The sequence below is a fragment of the Mustela erminea genome, chromosome 4 (genome assembly GCF_009829155.1).
Source record: "Mustela erminea isolate mMusErm1 chromosome 4, mMusErm1.Pri, whole genome shotgun sequence".
NCBI lineage: Eukaryota > Metazoa > Chordata > Mammalia > Carnivora > Mustelidae > Mustela > Mustela erminea.
This window is the reverse complement of record NC_045617.1, coordinates 7,029,423-7,056,625: the sequence shown is the minus strand read 5'-3', so window position 1 is coordinate 7,056,625 and position 27,203 is coordinate 7,029,423. Positions and strand designations below refer to the sequence as shown.

Here is a 27,203-nt window from a genome sequence, read left to right as displayed (position 1 = left end):
TTCCCCCTCTCTCTCTGCCTGCCTCTCTGCCTACTTGTGACCTCTCTCTGTGTGTGTCAAATAAATAAATAAAATCTTAAAAAAAAAAACCCCACGCTTTTGAATTAGATCTGGAAGCCTAAAAAATACACTTGTTAACTTAATTAGTATATACAGAGGAGACCACAATGCGGTCCTCAAAAATTGTCCATATAGAAATCTGTTGACATAGGTAGATGCTCATCCTCTGTTTTTAAATGGAAATATGTAAGACGCAAAATAATTATTTCTAGACGGTGGTTTTTCTTTTTTCACCTTCTTTATAACAGGCATATAATAGAATAACTATGTTTGAAGTAATAATACATGTACAAGGAAAACTTTGCAGGGAAATGATATATACCCCCCCCATCACATCCTTGCCCTATGCAGTTCTCCATTGGCAATCCTTGAGTTTGGATTCTTCATCACAAGCCAATAATAGTATGTAAAATGCTTTCCTGAGTTTTGTGAGTCATTCTAGTGAGGTACTGAGCCTGAGGAGGGAGTCATGGGGACCCCAGACCCACAGCCAGTCAATGAGAAGTACAGCTGGCAACCGGGGGCTTGGGCCATGTCTGACATCGGTGGGGGGGCGGTCTGGTGAAACTGAGCTCTTACCTGTGGGGCCTGACCTTTGAGGTAGTGTGAAAATTGAATTGACTTGTAGGACACCCAGTTGCTGTGTGGAGAGGTGGAGAATTTGCTGAAACTGGGAAAAACACCACACAGCTCTGCTGCGGGAAGTCGTGCGGCTCTGGGAACATTCAGGAAGAACCTTCAGTTGAAGGCCAGGATGGCAACAGAAGGGTGTCTGGGGGAGTTGGTTAAATGGAGATCTGAGGCTGGCTAGCTGACGTGGGGAGGAGAGGGTGTTGAAGGAAGAGGTTGGAAAGATTCTAGGCAGATGGAAAATCATGTGAGAAGATCAGGACATGAGCTTCTCATGGTAAATATACATTTAATTGATGTTCTAGGTTTTGTACTTTGTTCTCTTATGAGTTGGACTAATGTGAATCTGTCTTCTGGGGTCCAGTTACCTTCTGATGCTGATAAAATTGATTCTCTCAGTTCACACATCAGAAAATGACAACTGGGAACACTGTGGGCTCACCAAGGCAAAGCCACGCATCTGTGCGCCAAATGTCTTCCCAGACAATACTTCGCACCCTTTTTTTTTTTTTTTTTTGCGTGATTATCCAAACTACAGAGAGTATTTTGTTTTTTTCTTTTTGGTGCAAAATGGTGGTTTATTAAGGCACAGGGACAGAACCTGTGGGCAGACAGAGCTGCCGCTGCAGAGGAAATTTTTAAATATCTGGGGTCGGACAGTTCATTCACAGCAGGTAACTGGAAGATGGATTCAGTGTTATTTTGAAATAGGGTTTTCTTCTAAAAGTCGACATTGAGCCTCTCTGTGGTACCAGGAATGGCCAAGCAAGGACGGTGGTAGGCGCGGACCACCACCCAACCAACAATGCTGGCTGTTCCCCACCGCTGCGGTTTCTTTTCAAGTGAGCATTCTGTATCTGTGCTTACTCGTGTGCATTCACAGTGTCAGGTCTCTAACTCACACCCTGGACATGAGTGTCAATGCCAGGTCATCATTCCTAGAAGCTTCGTGTTTCTTTAGAGCACCTTCCTAGGCTGCTTGGCATCAATGGGCCCTCATGGTGTGCGGCTTGCCTGTTGTATGCATAGGAGCTCTCCAAGAATGTTCCATTCCAGCTTGCTCAAACACAGGCTCATTGTCACTCACTCCAGCCACGGCAACGGTTTTAAAGAAATGCAGTATCAACACACCCACTGTCGCAGCAATGCACAGTCACCGAGCTTTTCTGCAAGACGTTACACAGAGAATCCTTGTGGTTTTTTCCTGACTCAGACTTCTGTTTGAAACAGACAGTTAGTAGAGAAGTTTGCTGATGGAGCAGGAAAGTCACCGTTAGATTTTAAGGCGGTTTGCTTTTTAGATAAAAAATGGCCGTTGCCTTGCCAGGCGGTCCCTTTAGGCCCCAAGGGAGGCTCCTGAGCGAGGTATCCCGGGCTGCCCTCCCCCCACCTCCAGCATTTACCGAAAAACTCTCTTCAGAGATGGACTCAAATGCTCTTTTGATGCTTTTATTGACAATTTGAGTACAACCTTAGACATAGTGGTCAAATACCCCTTTACAAGTTTCAGAGAAAAATAAAGATTCTTCTGCAAAGATTTTATTTCTATTCTTTTGATCTAGTCACATTTGATTACACATCTCATGGTCAAGCATGTTCTTTTAGAGGGGTGTATGATTTCCATTCCTTTACAGAGGCTGTTTTTCCCCTTCAACTTGTCTCTGTGTTCTATTCAGGGAGGGGGTGGAGAAAAGGCCACCACCAGGAAAGGAGCAGAGCCCTAGAAACTTCTACCTACTGTGCCTGAAGCCACGAGAGCAAACCCTGTTCGGGCTTTGCACACCCAACACAACATGCAAATTCGGAAGGCAACAATCAGGACAGCATCACTAAACCCAAAAGCTATCGTGGATATAAAATACCGGGTGCTCCATGCGAGAGAGGGGCCGTCTGATTTTTCCTGCTGGGTCGGTGTGAGAAGCTACCTGCCGGGCTTGTCAGTAACGTGCCGTCCCTGATACCAGCCCCTGGAACATGCGAGCCCATGCCTCGAGACCTTCCCTTTTCTCTTGCTCACAGATATTGGCTCTTTGTTCCCTCGTTATGATCTTTAAGGCTTTGTGACATGAGTCTGGCAGCTTTGGGGTCACACTGGGGAGGTTGGATTTTCGGACAGAGCGAAGCCAAACAAGGCTGATTAAAACCCCCGTGTGTGCCACACCCCATCTTGTCCCTGGACCAGCCTCTGAGGGAAAAGGCAGATCAGGCAGGACTGTCCCTGGGAGGATGGTTAGGGACAGAGGGACAGAGGTCCTTGGTAAATGTTCTGAGGTCATTCCTTCTCTCCTGCAGCAAGGATTTCTGGTGCTATGTCTACAGAGAGAAGCCCTGAGAAGACAGATGATGAGAACCAAAGACAGTGGTTGTAGTTTTCCATCTGTTTACTGTGCTGTAGAAAATGAAGTCTGCAGCATTTTGCATAAACATCTCTTTTTGATGTGTCGTGAACGCCTCAAAAAAAAAAAAAAAAAAACCCAAAACAGGAAAACTTGATCAACACTCCACTTTGATCCATGTTAACATGAGGAACTCTTTTGGATGACTCCACTGTCCTAGAGGAAAACTCTCCTTGGAGTAACCCATTCAGGGACCCAGCACGTGCAGCAACCTTTCTGGTACCAAATCAGTCCCGGTTCCATTCTGTGAGCCCTGGAAATGCTCCTTCTTTAAAGATTTCTGCCTCAACACCCTGAGCTTTGGTTAACATTGAGAATCATTACAAAACCACTTCTAAAAATGTTTCCTCTAAAGGTACCCTACCCATTAAATTTACAGTGAAGCCAAATGTACTAGCTTATTCCCCAAGCTGCAAAATGAATGTTTAAAGTCAAATTACAGACTTCGTAGTATGCTCAGAAAAACAATCTCTTTCCAGGTTCTCAAATAATTAAATGGAATGAAAAGTACATGCAGTTTTGATCTCTTTCCCCTAATGTCAACATTCAAGTTAACTTCCATAATTTCTCCCTAGTTGACAAGCTGATTTATGCATAGTTGACATCCCATCAGTGCAATATATAAAGGTAGAATTCTTAGGGATAAACACCGACTTTTGACTACTGCCTGTGGTTCTTTGGGGGATAGATGCTCTCTGAAAATTTAAATAGGAGCATTGCTCTGGAAGCCGAGAATGTAGTTCTCCCAACAGACCCACCGTCTTACAGAGAACCACTGAGGACCGTTCCTCCGCACTATTTCCTCACCAGTGGCTTCTCCCCGATCTTTGCAGAACGTACAATGCAGGAAATTAAACCTGAGAAATCTCTGTCTCTGCGGCTTAAATCCAGCCCAACTTGAATTCCCAGGAGAATGACAATCCCTGCTGAAGGCGGGATGCACTTTGCTCTGGGCTCTGGGGTGTGTCATGCTGAGGCCCGAGAACGCTTCCTGCTGTTGCTCGTGGATCCCAGGAGCTTCTGCTGTAACTTTGTTTCTGCGGTTTTGGAAGGAACTTGAGGGGTTGTGCGTGTCTGCGTGTGTGCGCGTGCGTGCGTGCGGGGGAGGGGGGAAGGGAAGGAGGGGAGTGTGCAGAAGAGCCCCGAAGGGCGGCAGCCTTGGTACGTTCCCAGGTTGGGCGGCAGGAGGCGCTCGCGGCGGCGGCGGCTACACGTCGAACCAGTGGTCCCCCATGCAGGCGCGGTTCCACTCGCAGCCGCAGGCCCAGCACCACTGCAGCCCGCACTGCGGCTGCGGACACGCCATGTGCATGCAGCCTCCTGCGGGCGGACAAAGACACAGGCAGACACCCGCGGAACAGCCCTGCCCGCACCCACGCCGCGCACTGCTCCCCAAGGGACTCTCTAAGGGGACGTCCCGAGCTGTCCCAGGGCCTTGGGAAGGAAGGACATCGGCTAGGAAGGGAGTGAGGTGCCGCACGCCACGGCCATCCAGGACAAATGCCATCTGTGGATCTCAGTGCATCGACTTCCCTGAAATGGGATTTAGGGACAAAGGCTCTAAGAGCTGGGGTCCATCCCTTACCGAAATGTAGAGTGCTTTGTGTTTTCAACAGATGTTAATATGCTAAGTATAATATTAGTTGGCATGGCAAGAGTCATGGACCAGGAGGGTTGGGAAAGCAGCACGAGAAGTATCAGTGGAGGAGCGCCTGGTGGCTCCGACAGTTAAGTGTCTGCTTCGGCTCAGGTCAGGATCCCAGGGTCTCTGGATCCAGCCCCGCCTTGGGCTCTCGGCTCAGCGGGGAGCCAGCTTCTCTCTCTCCCTCTACCTGCTGCTCCCCCTACTTGTGCTCCCTCTGTCAAAAATGTAAATAAAATCTTCTTTAAAAAATATTTAACAGAGAATTCATTCCTTAATGCTCTTCAAAATTGTATTTAAGGGGCGCCTGGGTGGCTCAGTGGGTTAAAGCCTCTGCCTTTGGCTCAGATCGTGATCCCAGGGTCCTGGGATCCAGCCCCGCATCCGGCTCTCTGCTCCGCAGGGAGCCTGCTTCCCCTTCTCTCTCTGCCTACTTGTGATCTCTGTCTGTCAAATAAATAAATAAAATCTTTTTAAAAATTTGTATTTAAGATTAGCGGACGAGGGATACTGGGTACTCTACGTGTGTTACCTCATTCCTCCTCAAAAGCACCTAGTGAGTAAAAATATTACTCTGCTGTAGGATTCTCTCAAGGTCCAGTACTTCTAAATGGCAAAGCCCGAGATTTAACCAGGATTTCCTTCTTTCATAGAACAGGGTGTTTACAGCATGAGATGAACACTTGCTCATTCTGGGACTTATTTTGGGATTCCTCCCCATCATACACTTGTTAAATTCATTTCTGATTTGCTTCTGGGGCTCAGACATCCAGTCTGCAGTGGAGTGCAGAGTTACTTGTATGAAGTTAGATGCAGAGAACAGTTTCTGACTGAATTTCCCAGATAATTCAGGCAAAAGCAGCTCTTTGCTTGAATCTGACATAACACTGGATGTGCTCTATTATTCAATTTCACCAATTATCCTCTTAAGTCATTTTTCCTTGCCAAATTTTCCAGGTAATTGCTTCCGTACTATCTCATTTTTATTATTAGAAATATGGCATGAGAACCTCCACTGATTTAAAATATTTATGAATATGTAACTGAAGGAATTTGTTGTAGGGTAATTTAAGGGCATTTAAAAATCCCCTACTTTACTACTCCTTTTCGGTTTGTTTTAAAGATCATTTAAAGCTTAAAAATATGCAGAAAATAAAGGGAAGACTTACCTATGATACTTTTATCTTAATATTTCCCATTTAGGGTTACACAATTGCAGGACTGTCTAATTTTAAATACATATTTAATGATTATATGCTTATGATGTAAATAGCAAAATGTCTTCCTACAATACCGAAATCTTCGAAAATACTAATATTACAAATAACATTTTATTATAGAAACAAGAATCATGATGGCTCCACAGAATAAGAAGAAAGGAAACAGGAAGAGAGAATCTTCATATTATTACGTTTCTTTAAGCCCCCCGGTGCATAACAGAGGCAGGGCCATAAGCTAGCTCCCATAATACAGAAAAGCACCAGGGACTCTGATTCTAAAAGCTTTGCCAGCACAAAAGTAACTGTAAGCAAGACGCTGCTGACAATGTCCCCTGACTTGGTGGTCATTTAAACGAAGAAAACATGGTTATGGAGGGAGTAGAAGTTCTCGAACAACCTGAAGGGAGATTTAACCGGCAACAGGCACTTGTTGATCAGGGAAAGGAAGCGGCGAATCCTAGGTCTGGGGTGGGAGGGAAGGAAGACGCTTTCCCAGACTGAGGCTGGCAGGAGGAAGCAATGAGGCTTCGCCTGGGTTCGACGTGGGAATGAGCCTCACGTCGTTTGTGGCTTTGCAGCAGGAAGAACTCCTTTCTGGGATTCAGATGACTGTGACAGAGGCCATGAATTTACTTTGAGAATGAGATCATGAGACCAGCTTTTCTTGCCCATAGAGCTCACATCTGTCTCTGCCATATGCTTTAAAAACACCTTAGATGAATAATACTTATTATTAATAAGCTTAAAGTTTTATGGGCTAAAAACCTATTGGTGAAAAATCAGGGCTTTCCGTTTATAGCAAATCCCGATACTTCAAAGAAAATCGGAGATGGGGGGCATGAGGGTGGCCAGTTGATTTAGCAGTTAAGTGACTGCTTTTGGCTCAGGTCCTGATCCTGGGGTCCTGGGATGGAGCCCTGGATCGGGCTCCCTGCTCTGTGGGGAGTCTGCTTCTCCCTCTGTCTTCTGCTCCCCCTGCTTGTGCTCTCTCTCTCTCTAATAAATAAAATCTTAAAAAATATATCTGTTTATGTGTCATCCCCTTTAACTAGCTACTTTTTAATTCAATGAGTATTTGTCAGGTGCTTTTCTGGGCCCAGGGAAGAGACAGGCAAGGTTCCTGCCCTTCGGTAATAGCAACATGGTTTCTTAGTGTTTAATGTACATTCTTGAAATACGTGTGAGCTGGAGCACGGCCTGTGTTTATCAGCACTGCGTACCCTCCCTGGTGAAGGCTCTTTGCACCCTTTTTTTATTTTTTTATAAATGTTTTATTTATTTATTTGAGAGAGAGCCAGACTGAGAGAGAGCATGGGCAGGGGAGGGACAGAGGGAGAAGGAGAAGCAAGTCCCCGCTGAGCAGGGAGCCTGACGCGAGACTCAATCGGGGGATCCTAGCATCCCAGGCTGGTGGCAGTCGCTGGACCAGCTGAGCCAGCCAGGCGGCCCTGCATCTTTCCTGACTTCCACTTGCCTCCACGGCACTCTCGAGCAGTGAGGGCTGCCAGAGTTCCTGCCCCGGCTCCACTGACTCCTCTCCTCCTACATGATTCAGGCACATCCCCGTGCGCAGAGGGACACGAGGACTCACGACGCACAGTTATGTCTTTATTTCCATGAGACCACTGTCTCCGAGCCAGGGACGTGGCCTGAGCTGAGCCCATTCCTGCTGCTCTGGGCTGTGTCGCTGCTCTCTTGTTCGCACCAGTGAACACCTTCTGAGGGACACAACTGGGGAAACGGGCCTGCGGGCCTGTCCCGGGACTGCCGGGTTCCGCTCCCCAGCGAGCCAGCGGGCACCTCTCACACTTGGAATGGGCTCTGGGCACTGGGCTGTGATGGCTTCATGCCGGTGGGCACATCCCGGACGGATGGCAGCCGGGGCCCTGGTTGGTGTGAGGCATCAGAATCACCGTGAACGGGGCAGCCCAGAGCCAAACAGACCAGTGCCGCCGAGCAGGGAGGACGCCCGCCGACCAACGCAGGCCACAGGACCCCGGTGCGGTCGCGCTAGCCCTGGGAAGCTCAAGGGGAGAAGAAGTGCAGCCACTGGCACAGACGCACCGTCGGGGAGCTGAGCGGGCCTCCCCCCGTGTCCTTCGGTGGGTTACAGGGGCTCCTTGTCCGTGAGGACAGGAGCAGGAAGGGCGGTCCTGCCATCTGCACGCCCCAAGGGTCTCCGCAGCCACGGGGCTCCCGCAGTTACTGAGTGCGTCGGGGCTGCGGGGTCCCAGCCTTTCTTGGGATTGGAGTGTCGTTAAGAAGAGAACCGTTCAGATACGGATCCCGCGTTTCCATGCCCGTGAACCCACACAGAGCAGGGCCTGCCGGGGGACTCCTAAATGACCGGCGGCAGGCGAGGGCGAACTCCAGGCGTATCTCCCCGCGGTCACCTCACCTTCTCAAAACTGAGAGTCGTTGGCAAAAGGCTAAAGGAATAGGTTTATGGAGAGAAAGATGCATGCAGAGGGTATTTTAACAAAGCAGGTGAGTGGGGTTAAAATACAAAGCATCGAATCTCCCGCAACAAGGACGGACAAGCATGAGCCCAAGTGCACGCTGCTCTCCAACGGTCTACAAGCTGGTGTGACAGGAAGAAAAGGAAGTCATGGCTCCCAGATATGGGAACCAGGAAATCAAACAAAACTAAATCAGTTTCTTTACAAAAGGATTCTGAGTTGCTAATGCACATTGCAAATGGGAATATATTGTGATTTCTGCGGCTGTTAAATGATCTCACATTTGTAGGGAACTTAGGCCAAACACCCTGTAAATGCTCAATATGAGTTAATTGTTTGTGTGGTTATTATGCAAGAGGGACATGCTATAGGAATGACCTGGCAACTCTTTCCCTACTGAGGAACTCGAGACACCAGAACGCTGAGAAATACGGGGCTGAGAAGCTTCCATTATATATATACATATACATGCATATATATATGCATATATATATTTGGCTACACTAGTGGACCGCTCACCAGATACAAAGTGTCTAATATTATTAATAATTAATAACAATAAGGGCAATTAGGTTTATTGATTGTCTAAACCAGGCACTTGGCTGTGTATCTGCCGTGCGTGACAGCTCATGATTCTCCTGGGGTGAGACAGCTTCTGTTTTCATCTCTCTTTGACAGAGGAGGATCTCAGCCTTAGGCAGTTTAAAAACTTGGCCTGGGAGAGCGGAGACTGGCGTTCTGGCCAATGGCTCCAAATTCCCAGGGTGCTGAGCTCATCAGTTACATGTCCTCTTACAGTTTCTGGCGGCTACAACCGCTGGCTCCCGCTCTCCAAGGAGCGCCCCCCCAACCCTCACTTCTTCCCAGACTCACCATTTTTCTCAACGGGCACATGGCAGCGAGGACAGGGCTTGGTGGTTTTCTTGATCGTTTCTTTGGAGGCCTCTTCCCACCGGGCTTGCTCCGCGGCCTTCTGGTCAACTCGGTAAGCCTACGGAGTGAAGACAGAAGGAGCTGCGACTCAGAGCTTTACATGGGGGTTGATGTGTCGGTTCTTTGAGACACAGGTCCAGAAAATTCCTAGAGCTGGGAGTGCCTCAAGGAAGAAACTCAAGCATAAACACACTTGACAGGTGTGGGACAAGGCCCGACATGCACGAAACACGGTTTCCTCTGCCTGCGGCTTTCACTTATGTGCTGAGAAAACAGCTTAATTTTATAGCGCGAGATCCCTTCGGTTGTTTTGGATAATGGTCATGAATGACGTCTGTGAGGTGTGAACCGTGCAGGCGAGGTGAGAATGCCCTATAGACACTGCCTTCGATGCTTTGTCAGGCGAGTGTACTCATGTTTCTTTCCCACGGAGGAGGAGGTGGGCTCACCAGCTGCCCAGAGCTGGTAAATGGGATGTTTCAAGATTCCTTTACATCTCCTTATCCTTCATTCTTGCACCTGAGGATGGGGAGCTCCAAATGTTGTCACAGAAGGGACAGGAGCCGGAAGAAGGAAACGGAGTTGACGTGACACGGAAGGCGGAGGGGGTCGGGAGGAGCCGGGGGAGAGACCGTGAGTCCGGGGACGCCGCCCGGGCTCCTACCCCAGCCCCGTCCAGGCGAGGGACTGTAAGATGCACCGTCACCTCTCCGGAAGTTCTCCTCTCTTAGAGGGAAACGAGGAATGCCTAGTGCACTGGGGTATCAGGGGTGGAGTGAATTTCTTGAAAGGCTTAGAAGGGGTATCTGATGCACGTTGTTAAGTGTTAATATGAATTCCCTCAGGATCTCTCACCTGGCGAGCTCTCAGAAATGTTTGTTAATATTGTTATCGTCACAGGACCGAGTTTTTCCCGACTCGCTGGACAAAGAGGAAGGGAGGTTTCGTCCTGCTCCGTCTAACCACTCAGACGCTGTCCTCTCTCACACTTACTTCAGTACCGGATGACGTGTGCAGAAAAAGAATGGGTATATTTTTGGATTCAGTACAAGAAACTTGTGGCCGAGGTCTATATTTAAATATATTCCAACATCTTCAGCTGAACAGAATCCCTCCATTTTGGCCTCTGTCGTATTCAAAACATTTGTTTCTTCTATACTTTAAAATTAATATGAGCACGCAAGTCATTTTACTAACCTGTAAAAACTAATTAAAAATATCTCCAGAGCTATTTTTATATCAAGAAACTACTAAAAGTAACTTCAAATATAAATTAGTGAAGAAATCAAATAACAAAAAATGCTCTAATACTCCGATACTAGTCTAATAATAATGATGATAATACTTTGCAAATTTATAACGTTATTTTTTTACACGTTGACTTCTATTTTTCAGTTGTTCCTCCCAATAACCTAGAGAAAATGGTGGGGTTTCTAATAAGATAACAAACTTATTTTTCAAATGAGGCCTCTGAGTAATTAATAAAGGTCAAATGCCAGGTTCAGAAATGCTTACATTGGTGCCTGTCAAATGTAAAAATTTGGAAAACATGGGGGTGCCGGGGGGCTCAGTTGGTTAAACATCTGCCTTTGACTCAGGTCATGACTCCAGGGTCCTCAGATCAAGTCCCACCTCGGGTCCCTGCTCAGCAGGGAGTCTGCTTCTCCCACTAACTCTCCCCCTGCTAATGTTCATGCTCTCTCTTTCTCTCAAGAAATAAAATCTTAAAGTTTTTTTTTTTTTTTTTTGAAATCCTGAAGGATGGAAACCCAAACCAAAGATGCTCACCTATAGGTTTCTAACACATAACATTGTGCTTTGAGAATCAAACTCTGATCAGCACCACTGTGCTTAGCAGGTTTTCTTTTCTTTCTTTCTTTTTTTTTTTTTAAGATTTTATTCATTTATTTGACAGACAGAGATCACAAGCAGGCAGAGAGGCAGGCAGAGAGGCAGGCAGAGAGAGAGGAGGAAGCAGGCTCCCCGCTGAGCAGAGAGCCCTACTCGGGGCTCAATCCCAGGATCCTGGGATCATGACCTGAGCCGAAGGCAGAGGCTTTAACCCACTGAGCCACCCAGGTGCCCCAGCAGGATTTCTAAGTGGTGAGAGTGATGCAGCCTTAGTATGTAGTCATCATCTAGTCACCCCAGTGGGGTGAGTTACCTAAAGATGCCCAATCTGGTGAGTAGAAGTCTCCACCCTGCGTATGGATCCAGCTTTTAACATTTCACCATCAAGTTCTAAATACTTAAAAAATGTTACGTTTTCAGTCATAAAGACACCAAAAGCAGAGTCAACCAAAGCAAAAATAAACAAGTGGGACTCCATCTGACTAACAAACTTCTGCACAGCAACAGAAACCATCAGTAACACTAAAAGGCAACTTGCTAATTGGGGGAAGATACTCGAAAATCTTCTGTTAAGAGGTTAGTATCCAAAATATATATAGAAGTCAGAAAATGCAATGGCAACAAAACCAAGCAACCTGATAAAAAAAACAATGGGCAGAGGATCGGAGTAGACCTTGTTCCAAAGAAGGCATACACACGGCCGTGCCGGCAGCGCTCCTCCTCGGGGAAATGCAAATCAAAGCCACAACCAGACTTCTCCGCATGTCTGTTCGCGTGGATATTGCAACGAGTCAAGAGAGCACAGTGGCAGATGTGGAGAAGAGGGAGCTCTTGCGCATTGCTGAGGGGACGTAGACTGGGCAGACACCGTGGCAGACGTTATCCTGCACTTTGTGACAACACAGATAGAGCTTGAGGGCATTTCGCTAAGTGAAGTAACTTAGAGAGAAAGACAGATACTATATGGTCTCGCTTATATGTAGAATCTAAGCCTGAACTCAGAGATACAGAGAACAGACTGATGGTGACCAGAGGTGGGTTTGGGGAATGAAAGTAGTTAACGATACTGCATTAGAGATTTGTAAGTTGCAAAGAGAGGAGACCTTAGAAGTTCTCATGAGAAGAAAAAAGGTTGTATTTATATGTGGTAAGGGATGTTAGCTAAACTTGTGGTCATCATTTCAATATATATATATATATATATATATAAATAAAATATGTAATATATATTATATATGTGATTATATATATAATCGTTATGTTGTACATCTAAATCTAACATAATGTCACATATCAATTATATCTCAAAAAGAGAGCAGTATATTATAAAGCAAACAACTGTGTTTTTTAACATTTTAATTCCAGTATAGTTAACATACATTATTATCTTAGTTTCAGGGTGTGATACAGTGATTCAACATTTCCCTACACCACCTGGGGCTCATGATGACATAAATCACTGTGTTTGTCCCTCACTTGCAGTATTCAGTGGGTTTTGTTGTAATCAGTGCTTATGTTTCTATTATGTCCAATAGAAAGCGAATCTGCCCGGAGCTGGGCTCACGCTTGTGTCCTCCTCCCATCTCCAGGGTCTGGTCTTGTGCCAGGTACCTAGGAGGCACTCTGTATCCTAGCTCAGTGAATGAAGAAATGACACAACACACCAAGACACAAACCTGCTGATCATCTGGGAGTACGACCCCAAGAACCAGGTGGGGCAATGGGGAGCATCCTAGTCGCGGTCCTTGTAGTGAAGAAGCAAATTTCTTTCTGTTACATCATAAAGGAAACTTCCTTTATAACTCAGAGGGTGTCCTCTGATTAACTAATACTTGGTTAGGATGTCACAGAGTAAGTTTAATGGCTAAGAACAACCACAGGTACTGAGAACTCCCTTTGGCCCCAGCTTACAGGCCACTCGTGGCTGAGAGTGCAGGGGGATAAAGGTGTGGTTAAGGACAGCGGTTGCAAGATGTAGTAAGTAGGTTTTGATCTGAACTACACATCTTCCAGTCAGCTCAGATTCACACGTGGGCCTAATCCTCAGCAATACACAGCAAATACATCCCCCACAACCATAGGTTCCAAGATTTTCTTTTTAAGGCCCAGGAGCTTGTAACTCTAAAGTGAGGCTTTAACATTGTCTATGGGGGCATCTAGATCAGAGCAATATATAATTTTACTTACTAAAAACTAATTTTGAGATGTTGCTTTTCAGCAATCTGGCACACTGTGCACTGAGCGCAGTTCTCCCGGGTCCCCACATCTAAAAATGAGGGATGGAATACGGAAGATATTAATGCACGGCTGATCTGGTAGCGAAGGAAAGGGAGTCGCTGATGCCTAGAAAGGGAAAGAGAAAATCCTCCTGGTTAAGGGAAGGAGGAATCTGGGGCTTGTGATGGCGGTATTTTCCTGGTCTCAGGCTGCCCAGAGTCTGGCTCTTTAGAGAGTATGGAGAGAAAACCTGGGCCAGAGCAGGATGAAAGGTGGAATCAAATTTTCCCATTACACACAGACAACCTAGACTCCTGAGGGGTGACCGCCACAGCTGATGGACCAGGGAAAAAAGTCTTCCCAGAGGAGAGAATGGATTAAGAATTAATAAAGATTTGTGCTGGTTCCAGCCTTATGGTGAAGAAGGTTGGGGAGACAAAGCCTCTCTGAGAATTCCTAACCACTAAGCCTCATATGCAAGGTTTTTGTGAAAAGAATTCATTACTAGTAGTGAAAAGAATTCACTACTGATTAGCTGAATAAAGAACCCGAGACAAAAACTTAATTTGAAACACTCTGGTAGCATACCCAGGAACCTGGCTGAAGCAAAACTATTTTACATATAGTAGTACACTTAAAAAAGCCAAACTTCAAAAAAAAAAAAAATCACACAAATAAAAGATCAAAAGAGCAAAGAGCAAAAGATCACAATAGAGAAGTTACCTAGTACAGGAGGAAAGAAGCGATCATTAGTGAAAGTGGCAGAAATACAAAACTCAAGAATCCGACCAGCAAATGTTGTAGATACTGGAATGATCAGATACAGAGTACAAAATAAATATGTTTGATATGCTCCAAGAAATAAAACTATGAGAAGTTTGGTAAAGGCATATGAGGTTATCATAATGAATCAGGCAGATTTGAAAAAGAAAACCCATTTCTTTTGTGCATTTTTCTGAATGCAAAGAAACCAATGATTAAAATTAGAAACTCAGTTGAAGAATTACATAGCAAATTAGATACAAATGATGGGAGAATTTGTAAACTGGAAGATAAAGCTGGAGAAATTCTACAGATTGCAGATCAGAGAGCAAACAGTAAAAAATATGAAAAGGAGAGTACAAGTTAGTGAGGAGACAGTGAGAAAGTCCACTTCTCTAGAGCTCCAGACCAAGATAGCAGAAGTCATGCAGGGGAAACAGTACTGAAGACAGAGGCAAGGAAAACAGATTGACTACAAAGAGGCTACAATTATTCTGACGGCAGATTTCTTTAACCCATGGGCGCTAGCAGACAGTAGTATAAGATCCACAAAGTACTAAGGAGAACCAGTCTACTCAGAGTTATAAAAGCAAAATTAATTTTCAAAATAAGTATTAATAAAAACACTTTCAGACATAAAATGGGTATTTCTCATCAACAGGCCTTCACGAAAGGAAAAACCCAATAGGATCAAGTCCAAATGAAGACCTGAGTTACAAGAAGCAACTGTGAGCAAAGAAAATGCTTCTGTGTGGATATGACAAAGCAAATACTGAATATATAAAACTATCAAAATCATGTACACTTTATCAGTTTAAAGTATCGAGGTAAAACTAAAATGCTGGACAAGAACTGCATATAAGTAATAGAATTCAGTGACTCTAAGGTGCTTATATTATTTAGGCTGAGGGTCATTGACTTTGTCACATTAAGATGTTTACATTTCTAGTGTAAACTTTAAAAGAAAAGAAAGTATTTTGCTTCTGAATAAGGAAAAAAATAGAATTAATGGAAAAAGCAAACAAAAAGTCAAAAAGAAAGCAAGAAATGGAAGTATGGAAATATAGAAAGACATCAAAAGTATCAAGTGGCAGAAATGACGACAAATAGCTCAGTACTCACAGTAGGTGTGAAGTGGATGGTAATCTAGAGAAAGGGTTGGTAAAGGATGGCCCATTGCCCAGAGCTGGTCTGCCACTATGCTGTAAATAAAGTTTTATCGAAACAGTCATGTTCATTCATTTACATATTGCCCATTGTAGAATTCAGCTGCTGGTAGCTGCAGACTGAGGGTTTGTTTCCTGGCTGGCTGTCACCTGGGGGTCATTCTCAGCTTCTAGAGGCTTCCTGAATTCCCTTGGTCTTGGCTCCCTTCATCAACAATTGCAAAGGTGGAGGAGGAGTCCTTCTCATGCTTCAGTATCTCCTGCCTCTTCTTCTGCTCCATCTCTCTGATTTCATCTAGAAAAATTTCCCTCCCTTTGGGGGCTCAGGCAATTAGGTGTGACCCAGTTGGATCATCTAGGAATCACCCCCAATCCTATTTGCAAAGTTCCTTCTGCTAGGTAAGGTACCATATTCCCAGGGGTCAGTGAGTAGGGTGCAGGCATCTAACTACTAAGGGCCATTGCTGGACCTACCATACCTGCCCCTGGTCTAGAGTGGGGTTCTTAACTTTTCTTTTTTGTGCCATGGTTCCCTTTGGCAGTCTTTGGACTTCCCAGGAAGTTTTAAATTGCAAAATGTAAAATTCAAAGGAGCCAGCTATCTTGAAATATGGTTATTAAATAATAGATTTTTTGGGGCATAGTACTGTATGTGTTTTGTTCTTGTTAACACATTAGTTAGCAGGATCCAGTGACTGATGTAAAATCACAATTATTTTGAGGTTGTGATGAGCATAAGTGATGTTTCAGGACATCTGTAGAAACTGTAACTTGATATGACAATGTAAGTAACTTCCATTGGATTGAGCCATAGGTAGTGCTAAAATTACTCTAAAATTACTCTAGTTTATGGTCAGTGTTCCTAGTGAGGGAAATGTTGAATTTTAGTAAGGGGTTAATTTGTGATAAAAGTATAGGTGCTTTCAAAAAACATTCATTAGATAGCAAGAAAAAGCAAATACATGTTAAAAACCCAAAGACACCCAACTTTTGTAGCAATATGGACAGGACTGGAAGAGATGATGCTGAGTGAAATAAGTCAAGCAGAGAGAGTCAATTATCATATGGTCTCACTTATTTGTGGAGCATAACAAATAGCATGGAGGACAAGGGGAGATGGAGAGGAGAAGGGAGTTGGGGGAAATTGGAAGGGGAGGTGAACCATGAGAGACTATGGACTCTGAAAAACAATCTGAGGGTTTTGAAGGGGCGGGGGGGTGGGAGGTCGGGGTACCAGGTGGTGGGTACTTAGAGGGCACGGATTGCATGGAGCACTGGGTGTGGTGCAAAAATAATGAATACTGTTATGCTGAAAAGAAAAAAAAAAACAAACCCAAAGACACACAGAAGGTGATTCATGTATGATGCAGGGCAGTGGTCTCCCTGGGCAAAAGGGAGGTGAGCTGGCTAAGGGCTCACGGTCAGATGTCAGAGGTCGGCTCGAGGCTCTGCTTCTTACAGTGGGCGCGGTGCACGTGTGTTCACTTTACTTCTTGAAAATCATTATTCCTTTGCTTAATATACTGCTTTATAGTATATTATGTATGCACATATCTAATGTGTTTAATTTTTCATATTAAAACCCAAATCTTACTTTAAATATGTATGTGGAAATTACAGTAAGTTTCAAATTCTCTCATTTTTGGTACTATTATGTGATTGCAATCACTATTTAAAGGTAGATAATTTCAAAAATCTCATTTCAAAATGTACATACTCATTAAGAAAATTTTGAGAGATGATTAAAAGATGATAAAAATCACCTGCAGCCCCTCACCAGACAGAACCACTGTCTACAGTTTTATGCCTATATTTTCAGTCTTTTAAAAATTTTACAAATACTATACATATTATTTTTGTAATCCACATTTTTTTCCTTTAAAATACATCATGAACCTTTCCCATATCATTTATAGAGGCGTGTGTGTGCGTGTGTTTGTGTGGACAGAATTTTAGTTTGCATTGTTTTCTGGGGTCTGAATGCATCCAGCTTCCTTAATCTCAAAATGTGGGTCTTATCGGTCTAAACAACCTTGAGATACATGTTTTTATAGAGGAGTCTGTACTTCTCATGACAATTCTTCAGCAGAATTCCCCTGGGTGGAAGTTTCTGCCTCTGGACATGTACATATGTTGCCAAATTAAAAGCATTTTCAGGGGCCCCTGGGTGGCTTAGTCAGCCTTCTGCTCAGGTCATGATCCTGTGGTCTTGGAATCGAGCCTCGAATCAGGCTTCCTGCTCAGCTGGGAGTCTGCTTCTCCCTCTCCTTCTGCCTCTCTCTCTGTCCCCCCTTCCTGACTCGTGCTTTCTCTCTCTCTCAAATAAATAAAATCTTTAAAAATAAAAAAGCATTTTCAGCTGGGTGAATAAAATGTTTATTTTGACAAAGGATATTATGCTCTCCCCAAGAAAAAGATTCAGAGAGTGACTTCAAGAAGCTTCAGAGACTATCAACAGCACATTACTGAAAGTTGATCAAGAACCAGAGGGGCACCTGGGTAGCTCAGTGAGTTAAGCCTCTGCCTTCAGCTCAGGTCAGGATCTTAGGGTGCTGGGATCGAGCCCCGCATCGGGCTCTCTGCTCAGTGGGGAGCCTGCTTCCCCCCGCCTGCCTCTCCGCCTACTTGTGGTCTCTGTCAAATAAATAAGTAAAATCTTAAAAAAAAGAACGAGAAAACTGGATTTCTACAGAGAAGGATAAAAATCATGGCATACAAAGAGAAGTAATTTCCTGTCAAAATATCAGCTTTCTCCGTCTTCTTTCCTGATCCCCAGAGCGTGGAGGACAAGGGCAGGGTCAGTGAGGATGCAGGAGGATTGCTCCCCAATGGCTGTGCACCTAGCAGCCCCCGCTCAAGGTCCCTCGGGATAGGGCGCTGACAACTCCACACCTGGGAGGAGTAACAAAACACTTCTTGTGTAACCACCTGCACGCTGGAGTGAAGCGAAATGGTTCGGCCAGTCGGCCTGCAGTATCTCAGCGGAGTGGGAGGTAGCCAAGGAGGTTTTGATTCATGGTAGAAGAGAGGAAAGGAACATGCTAGAGCAGCAATTTCTGTTTTCACCTTCAAGGTTTTGCTTTGTCAGCATTTCCTGTCTAGACTCCGGGTTTCGAAGACTTTGCATAGGGAAGAAAGCACACCTCTTCTTCATTTTAAATGCATGGACTTCTCCAGCTTTGGAAACTCTGAAGCGCCTATTACTCATTCTAGAGGCCAGCCAGGATCTGGAGCCTTGGGCTGGCACCTCCTGGGTTGAGCGTGGACTGCTGCAAATGGATCCGGAGCTTTCCCAGGATGCTGACAGGGAGAAGAGCCCCGGGTGGGCCAGTGGGGTGGGGTGCAGTCCTCAGAGAGATGGTGGGAGGGGGCACAGGGGACAAGCTTCTCGTGTTGATAGGGTGACCATGCGTCTTGGCTTGCTGTGTGTCTGAGGCATTGTTTTATGCTGATTGCTTTGACATGTGGGGCACCCTGGACACCAGAGGGACCGCCCCTCCCAAGGGACAGTAAACAACTCTAGCATGACCTTCATGGGCAAACCAACCGATCCAGAGCCCAGCTGCCTCCTCTAATGGGCTCCTACACTCCTGACCACCATTCCCCTGTCCTAATCACATCTGGGCCAGGTCCTAGACGACGAAGGACAGCTCCTGTACCCCAGAGCGCACTGAAATTGTTCAAACCAGCTGATCCAAAGCCCGTTCGCCCTGCCTTACCCATTCCTTCCCCTGGAGACCACAGTAAAGGTTCTTGTCCATGTTTCCCCTGCTTCCTCTGACTCCTGAGCAGCCCCGATGCTTCTCCGAGGGGCCCTGCAGGGTGTCGCCTGCCCCTCCTCTCGGGTCTGGGAGAAACATACGATTCTTTTCCAGGCCGTCATTTCCTAATCTGCTGGGCTTCGGACACTCGAGGGAAAAAAATCTATCTTTTAAAACACCTAGGATCTCTAGCTATTGTCCCATGAAATTATCGAGATGCCGTCTGTCTCAGAGGGTCCCGGCTGGGAGGATAGATCACTGCGTGTCGCGCTCATCAGCCACCTCATCTAGGGCTTGCAGCAGGGCTGGGGGCCTGAGCTCCGCCCGACACACAGCGAGCACTCACACTCAGTAAAGCCTCACTGGCTGGCTGACCCTTCCCTCCGCAGAGCGTCACCACACACTTCCGGACGGCTGTAGCTCCCTGCTTCCTGTCCGCTCTCGTTACTGGGGAACAAGCCCTACCATACTGTACCTGGAAGCGAAGAACAAGAGAGACAAAATGGACTGGCCAAGGAGCAGGGCTGGGCGAATCTGAGAAGAGCCTTGGCTAGCCGGGGACCTAGTTCTAGGCTCTGACGGTGAGCGGTGCGTCAGGACACGGATCAGCTCAAAAAGACGGCTAGAGTATCACCACATTTTATACACGTAGGGGATGACATAGTAAATTTCGCAATTAATAGAGGCTAGTGATAGCCCCAACCACATACGAACGAAAACACGATTGTGTTACAAATTCAGGACACCGAATCTGACCAACAAGGAGAGAATTTAACGAACTGCTGAAGTGCCAGGTTCTGGCTCGAGTGCTTCACGGTTCAATATTTAGGTGTTGTGGTCGCCTAAGTCGCGAGATTAGATTTCAGACAAGTCAGGGGAGAGAATGAGTATGAAGTCATTCTATCTGAGATCATAACAGCAGGTCTAAGCCCACAGGGCTGCAAAGGTTTTCGAAAAGAGAAGACACAAGCGCTGCGGGTTCAGACCCAACGCTCACAGCAAACACATTCAAAACAGGCCAATGAAAATGCTGCCCAACACGCATCCCTGGGCATCCTTTCCCAGCCCCTAGTGCTGGCTGAGCTCACAACGGGCGCTCCAAGCCTCGGGACAGACTGAGCCAATGACTACGGCGCTCGGCTGCAAGGTTTATGGGAAAAACGGGGCTTCTTGTCTCAGAATGTGAAAACCCAGTGGAGTGGGTAAGACACGACCTGGGGTGTGCCCCTTTATGAGAGCAGCCGGTGTTTGGCAGCAATGTCAGTCTCCTGGGAGAGGGTGCGCAGAGGATTCTGGTAAGGGTGGGGAGACTCAAAGGAAGTGAGCATCCAAGCAGGCGCTTTCACAAGTGGTGGGCGGAGTTTGAATAGATAAACGGGGCCCCTTTAGACAGAGGGAATGGCCTGACTACATACTAGGGGTGTGACAAATATTAAGTAAACCATCGTGAGTGAACAGGGCAGGAAACAGAAGGAAAACCCCTGTTCAGGAGGGCTCCAGGGGTCATGTGCAAAGTAGCAAGAGAGTCAGAGAAGCCTGACGTGTTAGGGGACACAGACATTATTCCATATGTGAAACACAGGAAGTTGTAGGCATACGGCACATGGTCTTAAACAGGTTGTTTTTGTTAGAATAAGAGGTGTCATTTACTGAGAACCTACTATGTGCCAAACACACTGTATCTAACACCTTTAATCCTTGCAATAACCCCACACATGAAATCATGCAAAGGCTATCCTGGTTTTGCAGATGCAGAAAATGAGCCTGGAGAGGTTGTGTCACCTCCCCAAGGAGACGCAGCTGGAAAGGCACACATAGCTCGTGTTTGCTTCCTAAGCCTCGGTGCTCCCACTGCACTGTGGTCCTTCCAGGGCCTGTGTGGAACCACGGGCAGACCTGGAGTGCGGGGAGGGCATTCGGTGTAAAGCCTGGAGAAGCAGGAGGGCAGGCTCTCGCTGGCGCTGGCCGGTCCCCCTGCACCACAGTGGGGACAACTTATCAAACTAAGGAGTGACGCATGGGAAGAAGATGTCGTATGGGAAAGGATGAGCTGCTGGCCCACAGCGTCCTGTCCCCGGCTGGGCAGGCCGGTGCGGACATCCCTGCGGCAGCTGAAGGTGTGGGTATCAACCCCGGGGACCCGAGGCGGGGGTCAAGAGAGAGCTCAGTGCCCACTCTGCAGAGAGAAGCCTAAAGCTTCGGAGGGCTTAGGAGCCCACGTGAGACAAGAAGCCAAGGACCCGGGTGGAGATGCCCGCGTGTAATCATCGGAGACAAGAGAGGAGAAAGCCTGGGGTAGCAGAGATCCCCCAGCACCTCAGGAGCAAGGCAGAATGGTGACTGTGTGAAATGCTTTTCAGTGTCATGCGGCGGGAGTCTCTGTCTCCTGGGACAGGGAACTCTTACTACCCACAACCGAGTAGGGCCCAGGTGTTTTAGAGCCTTGAAAAATTAGAAGTTAACTCAGAGAAAATTGCTAAGGTATGATTTTCTTTTTCTTTTTTTTTGGTGGCAGAGGTGATGCCTCCCCTGCCCCCACCCCCACAGGCATTAAGCGGTTCCGTGCATAACTTAGAAGCCGTACTGCAGAATCCTTTCCCGATAAATGATAGGGCGTTCCACTTCTCAGATGCTCATGGAATCGGCCGTCTGGTCCTTTGGCCTGTCTTCCCGCTGAGTCCATGAATCCTTCAGTGTGCGCTGACACAAAGCTGTGTGTCTAGGCACCGAGCTGTGACCCCCGCCAGGACGCGGTTTGCGGTCCGCAGCGGCGCAGGTGCCGCGCGGGGGGAGGCCGGCAGCTCTGGGATCTTGGAGCCAGGACGGGAAGGGTTTGAGGAACCAACCGTGATGCTGTTTCTCTGACATGAGGAAGGGCGCTCTCCCCGTCAGGGGCTTCACGGCGATCTTGGATTTAGCGACTGTAGCCTCCCTGGAAGGCGGGTTTGGTTGTCGACCGTTTCTGCTGCCAAGGCTTCGAGAGATGACTGGACTGGGTCGCAGTCTGAGCAGCAGAATCGGAAGGGAACCCTGGGCTCTCCGACTTCATATCCATGCTCTTGCCACCACCATTTGTTTCTTTTGCTGGGTGTCACATGTACGAAGAGGACTAAGGGGCTGAAGGTCATGACAAGGTCATGAGCAGCCAGCAGGGGAGACGGAGAAACCTTCGCTCCCCAGCCCAGCGCCACGGGGCCCCGCATGCTCCCGCTCTTTCTGGCTCTCACTTCCACGTGGCCTCTTGAAACCGTTCTAGAAAGGACACGAGTGAGAGCCCAACTGCCACAGGCCATGCCTTCTCTTTGTCCTTATGATCTCTGAGTGTCCCCCTGCAGCTTCCACCTCGGGCCTGCCTTCCTCTCGGGCAGGACAGAGCCACCAAGGAGGCCCTCGGGGGGCCACAGCACCTCATCAAAGTTACCCTTACTGCTTCCCGGCTTCTTCTGTTGGATCCACATGGAAGAAGGAGATGACGGACCACCATCCTCTCTCACTGAGACCCTCATCACTGCTATAGCTCTCGCTCACACTGGGGAACCGAGAAACAGCCCCGGAACTTCCTTCGAGTGGGCTATGGGTGCCCAAGTGACAGTTTGTGTTAGACCTTTGACTAACAATCCCAGGGAAAAGGGCTGTTATCAAGCCCTTTCTAAGGACATGAGCGTGTCTTAGCCTAGCATCCTTGTGGAGTGTCTTCGATACTGCTGTTCAAATCCCTCTGGAATGATTGCAAGCAATGGCCAGACGCCCAAGGCTTCAGGACCATGGAAAGGGTTTTTTTGTTTGTTTGTTTGTTTTGTTTTTTAATAAATACAGATTCTTATGCTCACACCCTGGGGATCCGGATTCAGTAGGTCTGGATTTGAATCTTTAAGAACAGCTGGGGGGTTGTGAGTTGCTGGGAGGTTTGGGGCCATCTCCCTCGGTTAGCTGGATAAACTTTTTCTCTGTTAGACTTCACTCTCGAGCTACAAAGCAGGGCCTTGTTACTGTGTTGCCAGCTGTGAAGGTCTTGGGTGATTCAGCACTATCACCCTCCCCTGCCATGGCCTGTGTCTCATATAGGGCAGTGTAACGATTAGGTTAACTTCATGGGCCTCTGTGCCTGCTGACTGTTGGCCCGTCAAGAGACGGGATGGTGCGTGCTGTGGGGGTGGGAGCGGGATGGGGCAATTCCCTCTCCTCACATACTAGATGGCTGGAAACAGCACTTTCCTGCATTGTCCTATATAGCTTCAAAATTGCTTTAGCCAAGGAAAATGTTGGCCTGCCAGCCAATCTATGGCTAAAGAGGGGACCATGGTTTTTGCTTATATGGTGGGGGGAAAAATATTAATTTATTTATTTGACAGAGAAAGACACAGTGAGAGAGGGGACACAAGCAGGGAGAGTAGGAGAAGGAGAAGCAGGGAACAGGGAGCCTGACACCAGGCTTCATCCCAGAACCCGGGATCATGACCTGAGCCGAAGGCAGACACTTAATGATGAGCCCTGGAAAAAAATTTCTTTAAAGATTTTAATTATTTGCGAGAGAGTGAGAGAGCACACACAAGCGGACGGAGCAGCAGGCAGAGGGAGAGGGAGCAGCAGGCTCTCCGCTGAGCAGGAGCTGAAACCATTTCCCTGCTGTGTAACTGGGTGGAGCCCGGACGCAGGCTCGGCTCCTCTGTGATGTGAAGAACGTGGTAGATCCTTCCAGGGCGGGTGTGAGTCGGTAAGACAAACGGGCAGAGGAGGTCGTACGAAGCCTGGTACGCCTGAACGCGAACTTCCTGCTTCCTGCTACCGTAATCGCGATGATTTTGTTGTCATCACCTCCATCCCTTTCATCGTCACCTTCCGCATCATCCGTCACCGCCTTCAACACCATCACCTCTGGCTGGCGGAGACGGGAACGGCAGACTATGCGCGTTCGTACAAACTCGAAAAGAAGCTGCGAGTCTGGACCGGCCTTCACTGTCTTTTGGACAATGCAGGTAAATCAAAGGGTCCTCAGGCACATTTTAAAATCTGCGCCTGGGGCTTGTTGCTAATATATCTGTAAGTTAGACCACGGAGAGACTGTTCGCACGCGTGTTGTCTTTCAGGCCTGAAGCAACTTACCTGTGACATCTGTTTAGACAACATTTGGAAAAGTAAATCCTAATTCTGAAAGTCAAGTTCAAATCTATTTTCCAAAAAGGATGTGATTGCCATTAATCGCTGAAGATACGGTCGGCTTAATTCAGATGTGAATGCTTTCGGGCGAGTGTCAGCTTGGAAGTGTCACCCGTCTCATCAAAACTGAATGCCCAGATAACATCACTTCTAGGCAATTACTGCCAACTCCCACCTCTGCAGACGGCAGGCAGCCTTCCCGACCTTCCCAGAACCCCAGCACATCTAACAGGTGTGTTAGAGGAAGGCCACTTCTTGTGAGCAGTCTGCCCCCTGCTGGTGAGTCAGAGCATTGCCTTACCTTTCAGGCCTAAAGGTGACAACAGAATTTGTTCTCACATTTTATTTTATTTTTTTTGTTCTTCTTTATTGTTCTCACATTTTAAAAATGATTACTGTCTCTTTTGGGGTAATATATATATACACATTATTATTAATAATATATAATTTAAAATAGGAATATATATTAGTAATTTCTATGTATGTATTATATACCTATGGATATAGACACAGAACATATATATGTATTTAAGAACTCATTGGAGCACTGGTATGTGATAGAGTGTCTGACTGAGGGATGTGCTAGGCTACACTCTCACCACTGAGTTCCAAACTTCACGGGCCACACTTTCAAGTGAAATTTAGAAGAATATTTTAATGACAATACCAACGGCAATTTCTGCCAGATGTGCAATATGTACCCCGAGCACTGTTGGGCTGGATGTCTACAGTCCTGCCCAGTGGGACCTTAAGTGCTTCGCAGAAGGAAAGCAAAATAAAGAATGTCTATTAGCCTATTCTGAGATTGATGGAGAAATGGAACAGCATAAATATTAAGTAGCAAGATTATTAATAGGTATCACTTATCAGACTTTAAAAAAAAAGATTTTATTTATTTATTTGACAGAGAGACAGATCACAAGCAGCAGAGAGGCAGGCAGAGAGCGAGGGGGAAGCAGGCTCTCTGTCAAGCAGAGAGCCTGATGCGGGGCTCCATCCCAGGTCCCTGAGATCATGACTTGAGCTGAAGGCAGAGGCTTAACCCACTGCACCAACCAGGTGCCCCTATTGGGTGTTTTAAAGTGCTTTGTGTTCCAACTATTATGACGAGTTGACATATGGGGAATCATCTACACTTGATCAAGGAAGATAAGCTAATTTGGATTTTTGGTAACGAAGATCTCTAGTTCATGGCTTGCTTAGCGAAGTAATTAACTAGAATTTCAACATAGACGCGGGATTTTGAATATGGAAGCACCACTCACGCAAAAAGGAAGCCAGAGCAGAGAACACAGCCTTGTCCTCTGGGTCAAGTGAGGCCGTCCTAGTCGAAAGCAGACTATTATTTTTGCTGTAGCTGACACCAAAATCTATTCATTCCGTAAGCAAGTGTCGGGCACCTGTGATGTGCGAGACACTGTCCCAGGTATGGGACGCATTAGCAAACAAAAGGGACAACAAACAATCAAACAGCAAAACAAAACATCCCTGCCTTGTGGCACTTCCATTAGTAGAAGGGGGCTTCTCCGACTGGGCGTGTCTCAGCATCAGTTGGAGGGTCCCTGAAACACAGAATCGCTGCATGACCTCCCGACAGCACCAGCCCAGTTTCTGAATCAGGTCTGGGTGGGGCCCGAGAGCTTGCGGTGTATGTACGCGGGGGTGGGGATGGATGGGGACAGATCTGCTTCATCCCGCACACATTCTGATTTGTCAGGCTCCGAGCTAGGCATTATGTGTGCATCATTTCAATAAATCTGCCCGATTTTACAGTATCCCATTACAGATGAGGAAAGCATGGCGTCAAGAGGTTACATGAGGCACTTAATAATGGCTACAACTAACGTATGGGTCAAGATTCTCCAGGGAGACCTAACCAACAGGATATATATATGTATGTATAAAATATACAGATTCATTTTAAGGAATTGGCTCCTGGGATTGTTGGAGCTGGCAAGCCCTGTATTTGTAGGGCAGGCGAGCAGTGTTCCTGTTTTACGGTCTTGAGGCAGCATTCTTTCTTCTCTGGAAAACCTCCGTCTTTGCTCTTAAGAGTCTCAACTGATTGGTTGAGGCCCACCACATTATGGGTACTTCTTTTACTTAAAGAAATTAACACCTGGAAATGGAATGTTGGCCAAATCTAAAAAAGCGTTCACATCAATGACTAGACTAGCGTTGGACAGACCCACTGGGCTCCACTGCCTAGCCCAGGGTCACAGAAAGTAACCACGACGGCTTGTCGTGGCTGAACCTCATTTTCAAGACCAGATCTGTTGGACTTCAAAACCCTTCTGCTTTGCCTTGGATTCCTCACAGAATAAGGCCGGGCCGACGAGAGATGCCCAGGCAGTTCTCGCTGAGAGAAATGAAATGAAAATTTGGAAAACAGAAGTGAGCGATTTAAACGTGCAAGCCCTTTGGGCTTGCGCTGGGCGGGGGCTTAATTTGTTAGGAGGTAATCACATGGAGCAGAAGAACCATTTCCCCACAAACGGCCATCGAGGTCCTGCGTGTGACATGAATTCTCCCCGGCCCCGCCCCATTGTTAATCTACCCGTGAGGGAAGGATTTACCGCAGCCAGTGGCCAGCTCTTAGCTCTTCATACCTGCCCTTCGCTCGGAGATGCTGCTCCTGTGAAAACAGTCCTTTGATTCTCCTGTCCCTGTGGTCAGTCCAAAGTGGTAAATGCTCCTTGTCCCCCCCCCCCCCAATTTCATTTTGGCCGCTGGTTCTTGCCAAGTATCTTTTCCCTTAAGGATTTGGCGCCATCTGGTGAAGGAGCCGGTGCTCTGCAGCCATGTGTCCCCTCTTCCCGCGGCTTCCCACAGAATGTCCTCCTTGGGAGGAGTAAAAGTCTCCGGTGTGGGGTGTGTTTGTGGGGGGCATGGGGAGTGAGGGGGTGCATGTGTGTATGTGGGGCGTGTGTGTGTGTGTGTGAGGTTCTG

General features: G+C 46.9%; 1 protein-coding gene across 3 annotated transcripts in view; it reads right to left on the bottom strand.

Annotated features, from left to right (window-relative positions):
- Positions 1-2,706: 2,706 nt before the first annotated feature.
- The window catches only part of PRKN (parkin RBR E3 ubiquitin protein ligase), a 1,064,961-nt gene continuing 1,040,464 nt past the window's right edge, over positions 2,707-27,203 (bottom strand). For all 3 annotated transcript variants that reach the window (XM_032337964.1, XM_032337965.1, XM_032337966.1), the window contains 2 exons: positions 9,281-9,398; positions 2,707-4,406 (listed from right to left, as the gene is read on the bottom strand). In XM_032337964.1, the coding sequence (XP_032193855.1) occupies positions 4,294-4,406; positions 9,281-9,398 (231 nt within the window). In that variant the 3' untranslated portion in view covers positions 2,707-4,293. The remainder of the gene's footprint in view (positions 4,407-9,280; positions 9,399-27,203) is intronic.